Source organism: Ctenocephalides felis, unplaced genomic scaffold (genome assembly GCF_003426905.1).
Source record: "Ctenocephalides felis isolate EL2017-DRISC unplaced genomic scaffold, ASM342690v1 CF-g0.4_SCAFFOLD_00845, whole genome shotgun sequence".
Taxonomy (NCBI): Eukaryota; Metazoa; Arthropoda; class Insecta; order Siphonaptera; family Pulicidae; genus Ctenocephalides; species Ctenocephalides felis.
This window is the reverse complement of record NW_020536999.1, coordinates 24,980,803-24,999,841: the sequence shown is the minus strand read 5'-3', so window position 1 is coordinate 24,999,841 and position 19,039 is coordinate 24,980,803. Positions and strand designations below refer to the sequence as shown.

General features: G+C 27.7%; 4 protein-coding genes across 4 annotated transcripts; all 4 read left to right on the top strand.

The window, feature by feature from the left end:
• The first annotated feature begins 69 nt into the window (after nucleotides 1-69).
• Nucleotides 70-1,500, top strand: LOC113363245 (succinate--CoA ligase [GDP-forming] subunit beta, mitochondrial-like). Its single transcript, XM_026605731.1, has one exon. The coding sequence runs from the start codon at nucleotides 188-190 to the stop codon at nucleotides 1,454-1,456; it is 1,269 nt and encodes a 422-aa protein (XP_026461516.1). The 5' UTR covers nucleotides 70-187; the 3' UTR covers nucleotides 1,457-1,500.
• Nucleotides 1,501-1,757: 257 nt separating this feature from the next.
• Nucleotides 1,758-2,543, top strand: LOC113363242. The gene is made up of 4 exons (XM_026605729.1): nucleotides 1,758-1,780; nucleotides 1,854-1,929; nucleotides 1,995-2,207; nucleotides 2,277-2,543. The coding sequence occupies exons 1-4, from the start codon at nucleotides 1,775-1,777 to the stop codon at nucleotides 2,417-2,419; spliced, it is 438 nt and encodes a 145-aa protein (XP_026461514.1). The 5' UTR covers nucleotides 1,758-1,774; the 3' UTR covers nucleotides 2,420-2,543.
• Nucleotides 2,544-3,231: 688 nt separating this feature from the next.
• Nucleotides 3,232-17,287, top strand: LOC113375795 (23 kDa integral membrane protein-like). Its single transcript, XM_026615743.1, has 4 exons — nucleotides 3,232-3,255; nucleotides 3,412-3,952; nucleotides 15,399-15,593; nucleotides 15,950-17,287. Exons 2-4 carry the CDS (start codon nucleotides 3,893-3,895, stop codon nucleotides 16,499-16,501), a joined length of 807 nt encoding a protein of 268 aa, XP_026471528.1. The 5' UTR covers nucleotides 3,232-3,255; nucleotides 3,412-3,892; the 3' UTR covers nucleotides 16,502-17,287.
• Nucleotides 17,288-17,740: 453 nt separating this feature from the next.
• LOC113380832 (sugar transporter SWEET1-like) lies at nucleotides 17,741-18,922 on the top strand. Its single transcript, XM_026619908.1, has 6 exons — nucleotides 17,741-17,816; nucleotides 17,893-17,981; nucleotides 18,055-18,132; nucleotides 18,260-18,486; nucleotides 18,565-18,740; nucleotides 18,812-18,922. Exons 2-6 carry the CDS (start codon nucleotides 17,905-17,907, stop codon nucleotides 18,920-18,922), a joined length of 669 nt encoding a protein of 222 aa, XP_026475693.1. The 5' UTR covers nucleotides 17,741-17,816; nucleotides 17,893-17,904.
• The last annotated feature ends 117 nt before the right edge of the window (nucleotides 18,923-19,039 follow it).

The window sequence follows — 19,039 nt, the reverse complement described above, 5'->3', positions numbered from 1 at the left end:
TACTGAAAACTGTCAATATAAATTTTTATTGCACATGTTTGTTGTTTTAACTGATTGCACTTTCATGATTTCATATTTATCATGTAGATTAAAGTTCTAAGTTCATCTTATGTTGTAATTATATTATCAGTTTGTTGTAAACACTTCTTATTTTATATCATAAATATCGCTGTATTTGATTTACACGATGGCTGCAAGATTGAATTCATTGTTTAAAACAGATTTCACAAATTACATAAAACGTTTAAACAGCGTTCAAATACGTTGCTTAAATTTGCAAGAATATCAAAGTAAAACTCTACTTCAAAAAAGTGGCGTTGCCGTTCAAGCCTTTAGATTATTAGATAACACCGAAAACACAAGTGTCTTAAATGATTTCAAAGTCCCCGAATATGTTATCAAGGCCCAAGTTTTAGCAGGAGGTAGAGGCAAAGGCCATTTTGATAATGGCTTTAAAGGTGGTGTTCATATAACAAAGGACCCTAAAGAAATATTGCCAATTGCTAAAAATATGATGGGTCACAGACTTATTACAAAACAAACAAAAGCTGAAGGTATACTTGTACAAAAAGTTATGGTTGCACAAAGCGTTGACATTTGTCGGGAAACATATTTATGTATCATCATGGACAGAGCTCATAATGGTCCTGTTATCATAGCTTCTCCTGAAGGAGGTATGGATATTGAAGCTGTTGCCGAAAAGACTCCAGATTTAGTTAAAACATATCCAATTGACATAATTGAAGGTTTAAAACCTGAAATAGCATTAGAGGTTGCTGAGTTCCTTAACTTCAAAGGAGACTTGAAAACTAAAGCACAGCAAGAAATTTTAAAGCTTTGGAACATGTTTAAACAGATAGATGCAGTACAACTTGAAGTAAATCCTTTAGCAGAGACTACAGACGGTAAAGTTATAACAGTTGATGCCAAAATAAACTTTGATGATAATGCTGAGTTTAGACAGAAAGAAATTTTCCAAATGGGTGATGATTCAGAAGATGACCCTAGAGAAGTAGAGGCTGCCAAGTATAATTTGAACTATATTGGAATGGATGGTAATATTGGTTGTTTGGTTAATGGAGCAGGTTTGGCTATGGCTACTATGGATATAATTAAATTAAACGGAGGGGAGCCTGCCAACTTTTTAGATGTAGGCGGTGGTGTGAATGAAAATCAAGTTGTAAACGCATTTAAAATTTTAATGTCTGATACAAAAGTTGAGGCCATCCTGGTTAATGTTTTTGGTGGTATTGTTAATTGTGTAACAATAGCTAATGGCATTGTTAACGCTTTAAAAAAGATAGAATTGAACATGCCATTAGTTGTGAGACTTGAGGGTACAAATGTAGAAGCGGCTAAAGACATAATTAAAAATTCAGGTCTTCCAATAATATCTGCAGTTGATTTAGATGATGCTGCCGCTCAGGCTATTGCAGCTGTGGCAAAGAACAAATAGATACTATTTAGTGTTAAGAATATTTTGATATTGCATATATAAGTCTGAGGTTGTTGTATAATATTTTAGGAATAGAAATATATAAATTTGTTACATGAACATACAGAAGTTTATTTATAAATAATAATTATTGAAAAGCACACAGTCTAAACATTAGTCCTAAAACGTGTTATTAGTGGAAAGGTTTGAATCTTGAATATATAACAGTATAGCTTTTAGCGTTTAGAGGGCACTGCCACTCAAATTTATTGACAACCAAAATATTGTTCTTTTGTGACATTTTCAAAAAAAACTTGTTCGAATTGGTCACGAAATAGAATGGTCGTAAGTAAATGTACATTATATTTAAAAGTACTTACATATATATAAAAAAAATTAAAATTTGTTATATTTTTAGAATACAAACTATAGATACCCGCCACCACAACAATTGGATCCGTACGGAAAATTAATACAATTGGGGGTACAAATAGGTAAAGAAATAATGTTTGAGTTATTAAACATTATTCTACTTATTCAATTATTTTTTTCTGCTTAGGTAAAGATGTTACTGAACGCATAAATTTTTATTTAGACGAATATGGATTTTACAGTCGTTGTGAACGTCTTATGCACTGGCTTTTAGAGCACCCTCTGGCTTCAATATGCATATTCATGTGCCTAATCGCTTGTGGTATTCCCATTATATTATTTTCAGTATTTGCAGTCACTTCAGTTTTTATGACATTCACTGGATTTTTGCTAATTGAAGGTGAACCTTTAGACTCATTTTGTTATATTTATATAATACATAAATGTGATTCTGATTTTCTGATTTTAGGTACAATACTATCGATAGCCATACTATTTTTAGTGGGAATTTCAATGGCTATATTTTCCATAATATTGACCGGTGGTGCTTTTTTGACTTCTATATACCTGACATATTCGTACGTGATAAAACGAATACAAGCATACCAGTAAACCAAAAATATTATAATATTTAAGCTCTCTGGTTTACAAAATTGTAAGATTAAGATTATTTAAGTATTGACATATTTATTTGTTTCAAATTTGCTGTGAAAAGTCTTAATTTTAGTTTCTTATTGACCAAATGATTTGTAAAAATCTCAGTATTATTAAGTATATTTTTATTTATTGTTTGACTAAGTATTAATTAAACTAGTACCGGTGTAACTAGGATTCGTATTAATAATGGTATTATGTTTATAATTTATACTTATTTAATAAAACTGGCTGTTCGAATCAGATTGAATTTTTTTTGAAAACTCTTGCTTAAGTAAGGTCAATGATATATTATAGTATAATTACATTGTAAATTTATTATAAATTATTATTCATAACATATTTATTACAAAATGGCCGTGTGTATGAGAGACCATTTATTTTTTTATTTAAAAAAATGGTTGAATAACATACAGGTGAAGGCCTGTAAATAAAATTACGGCGTTCATAAGCTTTTTTTATATATTTTTTGTGCATAATTCATTGAATCGTACCTAGAAATAATATAATAATTTAACATTTCAGCAAGAGAATTACTAAGCTGTTACCTGTTCTCTTGTAAGGTTTTACTCAATACAACTCTAGACGCCATTGTGTTCGTGAATCTTTTGTGTACATGTGAAAGCATAGGCGTGCGTAAAATATTTATAGTTTATAAAAGATTGATTTGATATGAATTGGGTGTCAGGCAAATTTGTGTAAAAGTAAATAATGAACTTTTTTAAACCATAAAGTACCCTGAACGCTTTACAAATGCGATTGAAAACTGGCTTTTAATAAAATTGATTTAGATGGTACATTTACTTTATCATGGCTAACTTTTGACTGTTGATAATTAGTGTGTGAAATCATAAAATATTGTTTAAATAAATAATCTAAAAATAAATACTTTTCTAACCAAACGTTTACATATTATCACTATTAATTTTTTTTTATTTTATTTTTTCTAGTTAAAAATGAATATTCTCCTAAATCTACCTACGCCTATGTCAAACGTGTACCCCATGCATGCATTTACAACAGTGCGTGCTTTGAAAGCAGTTTGGAACAAACTTTACATCTGCATGTACGCGAACACAACATTGTGTAACTTTCACGAAAAAATATTAATAAAAGATAAAACTATATTAAAAAACATTAATAATCAACAATTTTACAATGGATTGGATATAATTAATTAATAGTTTAATACACTACGGCATGATTTAGTGTACGTGAAAGATTTTCGAAAATGGTGGATGGTTGAAAAACTTTGTGGACAAAATGTAATGGACTTTCACGTGTTTTTGTGATGGATGTAAAATAGTTTTATTAAATTCATTGTTTTACCAACACGTTTGATTTGTACCCAAAGGTGTTTTTTTTACAAAATGGTTTGAATTAAAATTGTTTTTGTGTATTATTTATGCAGTTCGTAAATTTTCGTAAGAAATGGGGATTTCTTTGAGGTGTAGAAGATATTTATTGTTTTCCTACATTGTGATCTTAGCGGTGAGTAAAAATTCCTTTGTTCTTTATCGCAATTGTTTAAATAATATAGATTTAAAATATTGTATGTAAATTCTTGATGTAGATTATAAAGATAAAAATTGTTATAAAGTGAGAAAATAATACAAACCACGAAATTTGACATGACATACGAAAATTTCAGTGTGAATATAGCTAATTTAAAAAAGTAAATATGTATTAATTACCAACATTCTCATCCTAAAGTTCCGGTTAAACCGGAAATACACTTACCAAAGGTCATTTATATTAATAATTGATAATTATTTTTGATAAAATAAAATATTGATAATTAAAAACAAATTTATATAATTAATTAGAACACAAAGATATATATGATTTGTCGAATCATCGATAAAATAAAATTGCTTAGATTTATCTTTATTAACCCTTTTTTATTGTTATTTTAAGGTATACCGAGTTGCTGTAGGGTTTTACGATATTAAACAATGTTATAGATAATTTAATTTTGCACAAATTTCCCAAATATTTTATTTACTTTAGGCGAACCGTTTAAAAGTTACAAGATAAATAATAAATAAATGCATAGGATCCTAAGAGTAGTTGTCTGGTTTAAAGATAATTTAGTTTTGCACAAATTTCCCAAATATTTTGTTTATTTTAGATGAACCGTTTAAAAGCTACAAGGTAAATAATAAATAAATGCATAAGTTTCGAAGAGTAGTTGTCTGGTTTAAAGATAATTTAATTTTGCACAAATTTCCAAAATATTTTGTTTATTTTAGATGAACCATTTAAAAGTTACAAGATAAATAATAAATAAATGCATAAGATTCTAAGAGGGGTTGACTGGTTTCAACTGCGATTTTAAAGTACGAGGAGTTGTTGTATGGTCTTTTAATATTAAACAATAATATAGATAATTTAATTTTGTACAAATTTGCCAAACATTTTGTTTCTATTAGACAACACGTTTAAAAGTTACAAATTTAATAATTAAACGCATAAACCTAAGGGTAGTTACTTGGTTTCATTTGCGCTTTTAAAGTACAAGGAGTTGCTGTATGGTCTTATAATATTAAACAATATTATAGATGATTTAATTTTGTACAAATTTGCTAAATATTTTGTTTATTCTAGATGAATCGTTTAGAAGTTACAAGATAAATAATAAATAAATGCTAAAACGTAAGTCTGAAGAGTGTCTATTTGTCTGTTTAATTTTGATTTTTTTTTATTTATTTATTAATAGCAATCAAGATACAATTTAATCTTATAAGCTATTGTGACACAAAGGAGAGGAATCGAAAGAGAAGAAAAATAGTAATAAGAATAAGAATAATAAAAGAAAAAGAAAAAAAAAAAATAATAAGAATAAGAATAAGAATAATAAAAGAAAAAGGAAAAAAAAAATAATAAGAATAAGAATAATAATAATAAAAGAAAAATAAAAAAAAAGAAATAACTATCTAGAGTTCACTCCAATGAGTGAAGCCTAGTGTTTCATTTAAGGTATTTAATTTTCATGTAACAATATTTAAAATATTGTTACATGAAAAAGTAATCTAAAATATTATATTTTAGATTACTTAATTTTGTAAGAACGTGCCCAATATTCTATTAAAATGTATAGTTTCCATTGAATATATTATTCCAATAAGAAACTAAACTAATGTTTTCTTCAAAGAATGTTCTTAATGAGCCTATTGTTTTATTTTTGGCTCTCAATAACCTGTACAGGTGTGGTATTGTCTTTTGCATTTCAATACCAACTTTGTGTCATGCAATCAGGTGTATAAATTATTGTATATGGATTCAGACTTAACGGGTATTGCAAATGTAGTTGTATTGATGTCAATGGGACTTGATGTTGTAGAAACCTTAAGAAAATTTCACTATATATTTGCATCTATATATTAGCACTTATAATAAAATCATCGACAATATTTTTTTTTATTTTATTTTTTTTTTTTTGAACAGTAATCAGAACCTTACGTCCTATAAGCTGTTGGGCTGAAACTTCTCCTTACTTCGTATTTTTAGATGGTAACCCAATGGTTAATCCATCCATATTTGATGATTTTTGTTATTAGAATTAATCTAATAGGGCTGACTTTTTATTGGTGCAGCAATGCCCGTCAAGGGCTATTTTCACTTGGAAACATATTGCTATCTATATTTCCAAGTGAAAATCGTTGTCACTGCTGCCTGACAACAGGCTGCTCGAAGTGGGTATCGAACCCGGGACCTCTAAAGCAAGTCCCGACGCTCTTAACTGCTTACCTACGGTCGAGCCCATCGACATTATTTAATAATTAAATATGATCTTAAAAATTATAATTTATACATATTCAGTGCAGATAGTCCAGTCATTATAGTAAGTTCACCTCGGAATTCGAGATACCCAGATGTAAGTCTGTAAATACTTGTACCTACATATGGTAAGGTGTCAGTACCATATGTAAGTTTTGAGACAACTTTAGATGATTGTCAATATACAAGTATTTACAGACTTACAGCTGGGTATCTCGAATTCCGAGATTTCTTACCTAATTTAAGCTTAAATGACTGGACTAAGAGATTTGAATCGTTAATCGACCGTGCATTTATTTGTTGTATCCTTTGTAACTTTTAAACCGTTCGTCTAATATTTATAAAATATTTTGGAAATTCGTACAAAATTAAATTATCTCATAATCACCTACAGCATTTTGGTATACTTTAAAAACGTATTTCATACCAGACAACTTCTTCTCTTGTCTTATGATGGTGACATCCTTACATTGTAGTAAATTGGATTCCAATACGTTTATGCATTTCTTCAAAGTTTTTAAATTTCATATTAATAATTTTTTTTACAACATCGTACTAAATTAAATAATCTGCAATGTTGTACATTATTATAACCCTTTTTAGCAACTTGGTATACTTATAATGGCAATTGAAATTTATGGTGAGGCTCCTATTTTGGAACAACTAATAAATTTATAATAAATATAATTATTATACTTTTATTTAAAAAATCAATAACAATTTATATAACTTAAGAATGATTAACGTACCTATTTGAAGTATGTATTCAAAAATCATAATATACATTTTTATAAAATATGAAAGGATAAAATGAAGTTATATACAACTTTAAAGTTAATTTGCATACAAATTTGTTTTTTAACTTCCCATAGGGTAAGTTATAGTAATCGCAAAAAAATCGAAACTGAAAATTTTTATATATCTTTACGTTTCAGAGGTTTCTGAACATTTTGGCAAAATGGATATTATCGTGTGTGTATGCGTGCGGATACAAATTTTTGTCAACGATTTCGGGAATACCGATCAACCGATTTGAATAATTCAAAAATCATTCGATTCATATTGATAAGAAGACGTGCTGATTAGTTTTTGGCGAAAGCAGGTCTAGCCGCTTCTAAGATACGGGGCAAAAAGTGCCAAGAGCGGTAACTCAGTTTTTAAGGGAACGCCCGATTTTAATAATTCAAAAAAGATTTTACTTGTATTGGCAGGATGAAGAACTGATTAAATTTTTGGGAAGGCAGGTCCAGCGGTTATGGACTCTCAATAAAAATAAGTTAAAAAAATGTAATTTTGCGGTCAAAAATGTGTATTGTACATATGTACATCAAATTATCAGATATTTTACAGAGATATGTGTACAAATTTTGTGTAAATTTTTTTGGGTTCCGTACTAAGATTTTTAATTACGGTTCGAGCAATTTGCCTTAAGGCATGATGCAATGCAACCCACTAGTTTTTTAATTTTTTTGCATCCTCAAGGAGCTCCTTTTATGCGTTCTTTTAATTTTGTCGTTTTCTTAGAATGTAATCCATGTGTTCTTATTTAAAAAAAGGGCACAGTACAATAATAAAAAAAATAATCTGGAGTATCCGGCGGAAGCTGATTTTGATGTCGTCACTATTTTGCGTCAAAGTTGCATAGAAATATCTCTTGTATAACAGATAAGAATAATAGTAATAATAAAATAAATACACAATTGGATAAAATATTAGTTCTATAATAAATTGAATTAATTTGTTATAAGGTTATTTAAAAGTATTTTTAATATTATCTTTTCCCACACGCATAATTAGAATTTGGTATTTGAAAGGTTGTAGTAAAAATGGTGCGTTCTGTGATAGGTTTAAATAAAATCTCCTATAACACAAAATTTTATGAAATCAGACTTCAATTTTTTTTTGTATTTGGATTGTTTTAGTATTTTTTCACGAGGTATAACATAATCAAATTGCAAACAGAACAATAAATAATGATCTATCTATTTATATTATACGTTTCCACACGGTATGTGTGTCATCATTCAGCAACAAGAATCAAAGAGTTGAAGAATTATTTTTTAAAAAATGTATAATATTATGGTAAGAATCATATACTAAAAGAGCAGAATTTTGTTCATTAACGCAAAGATGGTTTAAAAACATAAATTAAAAAGATTCAGCAAATGTTCTGAGGTCACCATTCACTTCCTTATGTAAAATAATAGATTTCTTGCTATTAAAAATATTGATATGTTCCGAAAACATAGTCTTACATTGATTTGGATTTCTCCAATGATTAGCAATTACAATCATTACAATCTAATTTCCTATAACACAAAATTTTATGAAATCAGACTTCATTTTTTTTGTATTTGGATTGTTTTAGTATTTTTACACAACGAAGTATAACATAATCAAATTGCAAACAGAATAATAAATAATGATCTATCTATTTATACGTTTCCTCACGGTATGTGTGTCATCATTCAGCAACAAGAGTCAAAGAGTTGAAGAATTATTATAAAAAAAATGGATAATATTATGGTAAGAATCATATACTAAAAGAGCAGAATTTTGTTCATTAACGCAAAGAAGGTTTAAAAACGTAAATTAAAAAGATTCAGCAAATGTTCTGAGGTCACCATTCTTTTCCTTATGTGAAAAAATAGATTTCTTGGTATTAAAAATATTGATATGTTTCGAAAATATAGTCTTATATTGATTTGGATTTCTCCAATGTTACAGCAATTACAATCATTACAATCTAATTTCCTATAACACAAAAGTTTATGAAATCAGACTTCAATTTTTTTTGCATTTGGATTGTTTTAGTATTTTTACACAACGAGATATAACATAATCAAATTGCAAAATTATATCTGAAATCAAAACAATTTAAATAAATTTAGGAAAACATCTTCGTCTGTCTGTCTATCGGTACAATTCTTTTGAAGAATATTTACAGAATTTTTTCTTCAACGTTCTATTTGTAAAATGTAAACGTGTCAAAGTTTATATATGTATATATATATATATATATATATATATATATATATATTAGTTTATTTTCATAACTTTTAAGGAACAGTTTATTTAACTGTTTTATGTACATGTTTTATTACTACTGCAACGCATTTTGAGTGTATATATAAGTATGTCTATGTATACTTGTATGTACATATATACGCATATTAAAACCTAAAAACATTCTCAGAAAAAATTGCAACACATGTGGCAGACATATCAAAAAAAGATTTATGTATATATACTAGATGACCCGACAGACGTTGTCCTGTATCCATGTCTACAACTCAAAAGTTCCACATTTTTTAATATCCTATCCTATACTTTTTAATAACCTATTTGATGTCCTGCCTTTTTGATTCATTTATGGTATAATCATAAGCAGTATAAGAAATTCAGAAAAAATAATATAGTGTTAGCGGTAAAAGAACAATATCACACTTGATTTTACCATACAACTTCAATAATTTAGTCTATAATTTTCATAATCTCGTACTATATATTAGTAGCTTTTTGCAAATTATGATTTCTAAAGTACATTTTTCTGACTAATAATTTAGTAAACATTATTGTTTATGTTCAAATCTTAGGTGCATTAATTTGTAAAATCTCACTCTTCAATCCAATATCAACTTGCTAAATATTCAATATCACAAATGAATTTTTGTCACATGAAACAAAATTCTAAATCATTTTTTAATAAGTAGAAATATTTTTTTGTATTGTTAAATAATTTGGTAAAATGTATATGCAATTTTGGATTTGTTGCGTTGTTTATTAAACAGAATTATATAATTTCATCTACCAAACATATACAGTTGACTGTATCTTATACTATTTTAATTTCTGGCACATCTCGGTTGCTTTTCGGTAATAATAATGTAGACATTACATTTTTCTTGTATATCATATTCTAACATTATCTAGGTTTATAATTTCAGCTAAACTCAAATTTCAAATGAATTGACATTTCTAGCAGATGACAGTTCTAGCAAATGTTTTCAATGTCAAACAATGATAAGTGTTCTTTTTTGTAATTTTTGCCATTTATTTCTACAATATCACAATAGTTTTATTGTTCAGTAATCTCAAAAATTTCCTTTGACAAACTCTAAAAAGAATTATCAAAATCCGAATAACCATTTAGAAGAAGTACCAAATCATACACGGAATACCAAATCATATGGTGTGTGTGTATAGATCGATATAATAAGTAAATTGCCATAAAATAATTTAATGTATGAGTAAACAATTTAATTTTATAATTATAGTTCTTTATTATACATTTGTATGATTTATTGAATTTAATTTCATTGTTTTAACACGGAAGCTGAACAAGGTTATAAACATACACACATACAAACATACACACACCCACACATATATATATATATATATATATATATTCATATTAAAATATTCAAATGTTTTTATTTTTACATATAACCATGTATATAATATTGTTCTCTTATCTTTCTACTTGTTTGACGTAAGATTTTAAGATAATATTTTCTTTAAACAAATATATTTTATTTTCTCAATCCTTTGATAAGATGATGAAGATAGAAAAACATAGAATATAGAAATTTGAATAAAGAAACTCGAATTGATAATAATTGATAATCTTAATAAAATTTCATCCATAAATAATAAATATAATTGTTTTAATATTTATACCATAATAGTGCAATTTACTCACAAGTTCAGATACTAATATTAATTCTTCTGGTCAATTCTTTGAACCATGACAAGGAGTTGAAAATTATAAAATGGGACTTTTATAAATCCATTATATATATATATATATATATATATATAAATGATATATCTGTATCAGATATCTCATTCGTATGGGTATATAAATAGTTATAAATACTGCAAAAGTAGACATATATATCGGTTGAAGTAGACTGAAAATAGATTGTAGTAACACTGCCTCTACTGGCCTACTTTAAACGTTTTTAATCCAATTCTAACTTAGAAATTTACCAAACTGTTTAATTTGTAGATATAAAAGATACACAAAGTTGGAAAATATTACAGATATTATAGAGACAACATAAGATAGTCTCATCACTCACCAATTTCTAAGACATTTAAGAAAAACCAGTGACAAATATTGAAATAAGATAAATATAGATACTAATACAAAATGTGCATTAATTGTACTAATGTATATATCATATATACATTGTACATGGATATATACATATACACATGGATGAGTAATATTTGCCCAAAATAGGGGATGCTGTCTGCAATATCAACCCCTCTTATATATATATATATATATATATATATATATATATACAATGTTTGGATCGATATAAATATAGAACGCAGTTTCATCAATGAATCAAAATTGCTAAATAATACCAAGCTAAATTAATGTGTTAATTTTATCATAAATTTACAAGTTAATATTTAATAAATATATATTCTAGAATGTTAATTTGCAGCTAATCGTCGAAATAAAATAACAATAAATAATAACCTATTAATTTATACGTTTCGACGCGGTATGTCATCATTCAGCAACAAGAGTCAAAGATTTGAAGAATTATTTCTAAAAATATTGGTAATATCAATTACTTTCTCAAAATATGTCATTCTAATTACTAAACTTATATGACTGTGTTTATAAACTAATTATCTTGGAAGTAACTCTAAATAGAGCAATTGAACAAAGTAAATAATATATGTACTAAAATACACACCTACTTCGAAAATCCGTTTAAAACTCTCCGCAAATATTTGTTAAAGATAATAAATCTGTTAGACACTTTGTCACATGTCAGATAAATGAGATATATATATATATATATAGGATTTAGATTTTTTATTCGACGTTGAGACTTTCAGTTCTTTGTTAATTCTAACCCATTACATTTAATTAACAATGTAATTATAAACAGGTTAAATTTTCTAAAAAATAAGTTTTTTTAACATTCCTCTGTCTGACAAATATATCAATGTTAATGTTTCAAAAAGTTCTCTTTTGCCTAATTCAGATCCACCTTTTTTAAATAAATACAAAGGAGGTTTTTCTTTGCCATATTTAGATAGTTTCTCACTTTTTCTCAAAAAAAAAATGCTTTTAAATGAAGGTTTTCTTGTTAGTTTCTAATTTTGACAATACTTTCAACTCCCTTTTCGTTTCCTTGAAGTCTATAACTCCTGTTGAGCGTATTTTCAATATATTTACAGGAGAATGAATCAGTCTATTTAGGGATTCAAAAAATCCAAATCAATGTAAGACTATGTTTTCGAAACATATCATTAATTTGAACCATACTTTCAATACCAAAAATCTTTTTATTTTACATAAAGATAAGAATAGTGACCTCAGAAAATTTGCTGAATCTTTTTAATTTATCTTTTTAAACCCCCTTTTCGTTAATGAACAAAATTCTGCTCTTTTAGTACATGAATGGAGATATTCAATGAAATGACCTTTTTGTTCTATAATTGCAATCTGATTATGCTTCAAAATGTCTTATATCATTATAACGATTATTACAATTTTATTATTATTATAATGATAAATAATAAAATTGATGGTTTTCTAATAAAATTAAAAAATAAAGATTTAATAAAAAATTAAAAATAAAATTTTCATCTGTAAACTATTTCAACAGTCTTTGTACATATCTTGATTATATTGCTTGCACATGGGTATTATTGATTTCAATGAGCTCTCCAGGACACACCATTACACGCACTACTAAGGGGGCGTCCCTTAATCACGTGATTGATTTTTTAAGAGTTTTTGGATCTCCACTCCTCCATGATGATACATGATATTCAAAATTATACCCCTCGCCTACCAAACAGCACGTGTATTTTTAGTTACGAGAAAAAATTGTAATTTTTTTTATTTTTTTCTGAAAATGTTTGGATTTTTTGAAAAAAATTCAGGTGGAAAATAAACACACGTTATATCTTACTCCACCTCCCTCCCCCACGTGATGTTTTATGATTTTTTGTCAAACACCCCTCTCGTGGTTAATGGACGCCCCTTAATTTGTAATTTTAGTATGTTATATCTTAAAGTTTTGCAATGCTGAGATAATATAAAAGTACATTTTTAATTATATATTTATTAGAATAATATTAACTTCTTACAATAATTATTTTTATATTCTTCATATGTTAACATAGTTATACATACTGTTCTGAAATAAATGTGGTATAATAAACAGATGATGAAACTAATGTCGGCTAAAGCGATATAATTATAGTAAAATTAAATATTTTTCCGATGACTCATGTTTTTGCAGTGTTGGTCAAAGTAATAACAGAAAACTTAAGAATTATTATTATTCTTATCGTTATCATTATTATAATTATTTTTGAAGAGAAATATTCCAGCAATAATAAAATATTTGATTTTTATTCATGTAAAAATAATATTGTAGACTTAATAATAACAACATTGTAATAAAATATTTTTCATACACATATACATATGCAGTGTGTTATTTCAACGAATAATAATATTTACACTGCATTCCATATAAAGTAATTTATATTTCTGGTATTAAGTTTAAGTTATTGTAATAGTTCAAAAATCGTAATTGATTCCCATGTGCAGATTAGTTTTTGGTGAAGGCGGGTCTAGTCATTTCGAAGATATGTGGGTAAATGTGCAAAAAATGGCAGTTTTTGAGAGAACTAAGCATCCGATTTGAATGATTCAATACACTTTCTGCTTGTGTTGGCTTTTGGATTTTTTTTAATTTCAAAATTTAAAATTTCCAAAACTATAATTAGACAATTTTACCGTATTTATAATAATCTATTTGAAAATATTTAATATTCCTCAAATATTTTGTTGAGTTACGGGAAGTTCCAGAAATTGCCTTACGAAAAGTTTAAATATTAATTTTACTAAAATAGTTGGAATTTTGTGTTAAATATATCATTTAATTTTTAGATATCATCTTTGTGCCCCAGTGATAAATTTTGATTTTGCATACTAATGATTAACCAGATTTTACAATAATAATCGTTATAAATAATAATATACAAATATATATATATATATATATATATATATATTAGGCTGTCAAATATCTTCCTTCCGCTTTTTTGCTCTTGGTTTATAATACAAAAAGGCGGAAGGGAGATATTTGACAACCTAATATATATATATATATATATATATATATATATATTATAAAATTTAATTAATTAAATAATTATATTAATGAACTTGAAATAAAAATTAAACGATGTGGGCTGATAATACGGGTTTATATCAATAATTTTAAATTGATTGTGTTTTATTAGATTACTCGGTTATTTAATTAAATATATAAGAAGTCTAATTTATAAATTACGCGATCATTCTAATATAATCAATTAAAATATACTAAATCAAATTGCTTTCATATAATGTTAGTTATTTGAATTTTTACAAATCATATGTATAGTATTTAATTAAAATTTTATGTTGCAAAGTGGGTATCCGTCTTGGTCAAGCATTCATTTCTCCTACAACTCACTGTGGAGATAAGAAGACTATCTTGTCTTTTAATAACAATCAATAAATGTGACTTAATTTTAGTCTAAATAAGGTATCAAGTTTCTTATTTGTGTGTGAAAATAATTCAGGATTCCGATATCACATCATATATGACACATAATTGTTATCTGACTAAAATATTTCTCGGAAAGTTCATCATTGTTTAAATATGCTGGCAGGTTTCTTGTTACTTTGAGAAGATAAATGACACATTGCCTAGTTATATATGTGTATATATATACACATGTTTATTTATTTAAATATATATTATTTTTGCACAAGTTTTGCGTTAATAGTTTCACATTTAGCATTTATACATTGAATTTATCTGCTTAAACATATTTTATTTACTATAATTTCCGATTCGTTCCCGATTGTGAAAGTGCGGCCTAAAATCAAACATTAAAATGCAACAAGATATACTCCAACTAAAATATATAGAGAGAGATCTGTTTCATAGCACTGTAACATCTGGCTACATCCAAAAACCATTAATAAGCCCACAATATTATCTTTGTGTTGCTAAAAATAAATACGAAATGATATCTTCATTCATGTATCAATATATCTGACAGAGAAGAAAAGCAGTACATCTTTATTTATATACTTTTGTTCTTTATTTAGCTTCTGGGAGTCGGCATAACCCTATGCGCAGGTTACCTTCTCCTGGACGTCTACTCCTTGTCCCATGGCCTGGTTCTACATTCCTCGGCATGGTCGCCGATGGCCGCACTTTGCTGTTGCGGTGTAGCCGCAATTTTCTTCGCCTGGTACGGATGGGGGGCCACCAGCAAGAGGAAAATTAGCAAATTGAATATGGTGAGTTTTAATAGCTGCATGGTAGATAATATTAACTTATAGCGAAACTGAGTTGAACATACCAGGACAAACTCCTGGTCTATACAACGCACTATTCTGTTCGTTGCTTTTAGGAAATATATAGTCTAGTTCTCGTTAATTTTAGATCGTATTTAGTATAATCGTAGTTTTTCATTGTCATCTAAACCATCACAAAAACATCCGCATGGCTTCTCAAATTAAATCTGGTGTAGTGACTTAGATGTTATCATGTACTTTATTCTCATCACGCACTAATAATGAAAATCACGCTTGGCACATTTGGATTATTATTTCTGGAGAATATGGCTTGTTAAAATCTAGTGATATTTTCCCAGTTGACATGGATGCTGATCTTCCTCGCCGGTGCCCTGTTTGCAACCTGTGGAGTCTCTTTAGCCTTCCGCCACACCGTCGGCGACCGCTCCACGGAACATATAGAAATATCTTTTAACCAGGCCCAATTAGGCGACGTCCGTCACGATAAATTTTGGGAAAGCGTCCAAAACGAACGACGCTGCTGCGGCTTAGATGGACCTGCCGATTACAGAAGATCCGGACGGGGAGTTTCCTGGTCCTGCTGCTCCGCTGCGCCTGGTGGAGAGCATATTTCTACACCGTTTGGATCTTCTTGTGCCTCGGTGTACCAGAGGGGATGTTTAGATGTACTGATAGATTCAGTGAGGTTGCTGCTGGTATATTCGGCGGGCGCAGCCTTGGTTAGTGGACTCGTTGTGGGAGCAGGATTGTTTTGTGTGTGCCAATTATCGGGAAAACTGAAAAGCTTGGCTAAAGTGCCGCCAGTTTCGTATAAACCTGGATCAGGAAGGACCAGGACAGAAGTCTCAGCGAGACGATTTTCTGATGTAGATACTATAGATAAAGTTTAGCCATGGATAAATCTGCCAAGTTTACTGCCGGAGGATTTTAGAAATATATTTTATATTTTAGGGAAAAATATGTATTATTTTACTTACTACTTTGTTACTAAAGAGCAAACTACTTTTTTTGTTTCTGATTTGTATACGAACATTGATTCATTCGTGATACTCCAGAATTTGCATTTCTATCCTTGAATCTCAGGATCATGAATTTCACATTGGTTTAATGAAGAATCTCATGGTTCTCGATTAAATAAAAACTAATTATATAATTGATTGGCTTAGCGGTAAAAAATTTCACTGACTGGAAATAAGCTGATAAAAAGACAGTACATCTACTTACATATCAAGACAAAAATATCTGATTTACTTTTATAATATTATTTTACATCAAAATCTTTTATTTTGTCCATGTACATAATTAGATCTGTCTTCGAAGACAAACTGATTGATTTTTAGGGACTGAACTTCACTTAAATGAAATTTAGTATTAAGAAATAAGGTACAAATATTAAAAAGTACTCAATAAGCGTTACTTATAAAATATAAGGCCTTAAGTACTTAATGATAATGAAAACAATAAGTGCGCAGCCTGATGATAATGTGAAAGCGTAAGTTTTTTTCTTTGTCTCAATCTATTTAGTCTTTTGATGGCAAAGTACTTAATATGAAATAAAAAATAGATTATTGATCATATAACCATTTTGTAAAGTATATGTGCGAATAAATTATAAATACTTAAGTTTAAGAATGTATTTAGTTTATAAGTTAGAAGTATAAGTATTAAAATTTTTATACAAGACGTTTATATCAAGTGTAATTTTTATGAAGTTTTTAAAAAATGACATATTTTTTATATATACAAAATGAAATAATACATTTATTGAAAAATGCAACATTGATTTGATTTTGATTTGTAAGATTTGAATAGAAGATTTATAATTTCGTTATTGACAATGTTAATTTCAAAGTGTAACCTTTTCCCGCCATTTTTTTATTCCTGGCTGATAGTTGGCGACAGTGCTACCAATCTCCATATTGCACAATGTCCTTTACTTTAAACTGTCGAAATGTCAATCGTAAAATGTTTCGTTACACGTTGGAATTTAAAATAAGCAATAATTAGTTTATATATACATCAAAGTCTTCCATAACTTACGTAACTTAAACACTCTATTTATATATTTAATATACAACTCAATAAAAAATTGACGAATCGATAAAAATATTATAAATCAAACTTATAATCATAACCTTAAATATTACAGTCTGCTTTCTCCTATTTATATGGCCTGCTTTAAATTAAATTGCTAATGTTGTGATGGTATTTTGTAAAAATTAGAATTTTTTCAAAATATTGCAAAATAATGGCTAATATTTTTTAAATTTTTGACATACAGTATATATGAAATATGTCACTAGAATATTGGAAAGATCTTATAGCTGCAACGGCTGTGATTACTACAGTATTACAGTTTTTAACAGGAATGTAAGCACAAACCAACTATTATTATTTTTATTTATGATCACATGATTCTAAAAATGGTCATTTTTGTTTTTAGTTTAATATGCCAAAAGATTGTGCAGAAAGGTAGCACAGGTGATACTTCAGTATTTCCTTTCATCTGTGGCTTTCTATCGTAAGTTTGAACCAATATTTACCTAAATTAAGATACACTTATATGTGTTACTAACAATATATAACTATACTGTTGTTTAGTGTTTGTTATAGCAAAATACTAAAAATTAGGTTTTATGAAATTGTAGATGTAGTTTATGGTTGCGTTATGCATTTTTAACAAAAGAACAATCGGTGATATTAGTCAATACTATAGGAGCCACATTACAACTGGCTTATATTATAACATTCTATGTTTACACTATAAATAAAACTTCAGTCCTACGTCAATTCTTAGCAACCTTGTTGTTAATTGTAACAACATTAGTTTATGCTGAATATGAAAAAAATGCTGAAAAAGTTGTTAAAGTTATGGGTAGGTGTAAATACTATTATATGTATACTTATATATAACCAAGTTTTTATTAATAAGTTTAACATTTTCCATTTGCAGGTATTATGTGTTGTTGTGTGACTGTAACATTTTTTGGGGCGCCTCTAACAATGTTATTTCATGTTATTCGAGTTAAAAGTGCAGAAAGTTTGCCTTTTCCAATAATTTTAGCATCCTTTCTTGTTTCCGGTCAATGGTTTATATATGGCATACTTATTCAAGACACCTTCATACAAGTACAAAACTGATTGCAAAATGATCAAACAAATAATAATTACTTTATATTATATATGTTTTATCTTTTCAGATACCTAACTTTCTAGGATGTCTTCTATCAATTATTCAACTGTCCTTATTTTGTATTTATCCTACAAAGAAAAACAATGATACATCGTATCTGATAAATCACCAGTTTTAATATTTATTTATGATGTATATTAGTATAACTTATACTAATGTTAAGTATTATTGTAGATACGTAAGTACATATTTATTTTTTGGTTATTGAAAAATAGTGAATTGCTCATGATCTCTA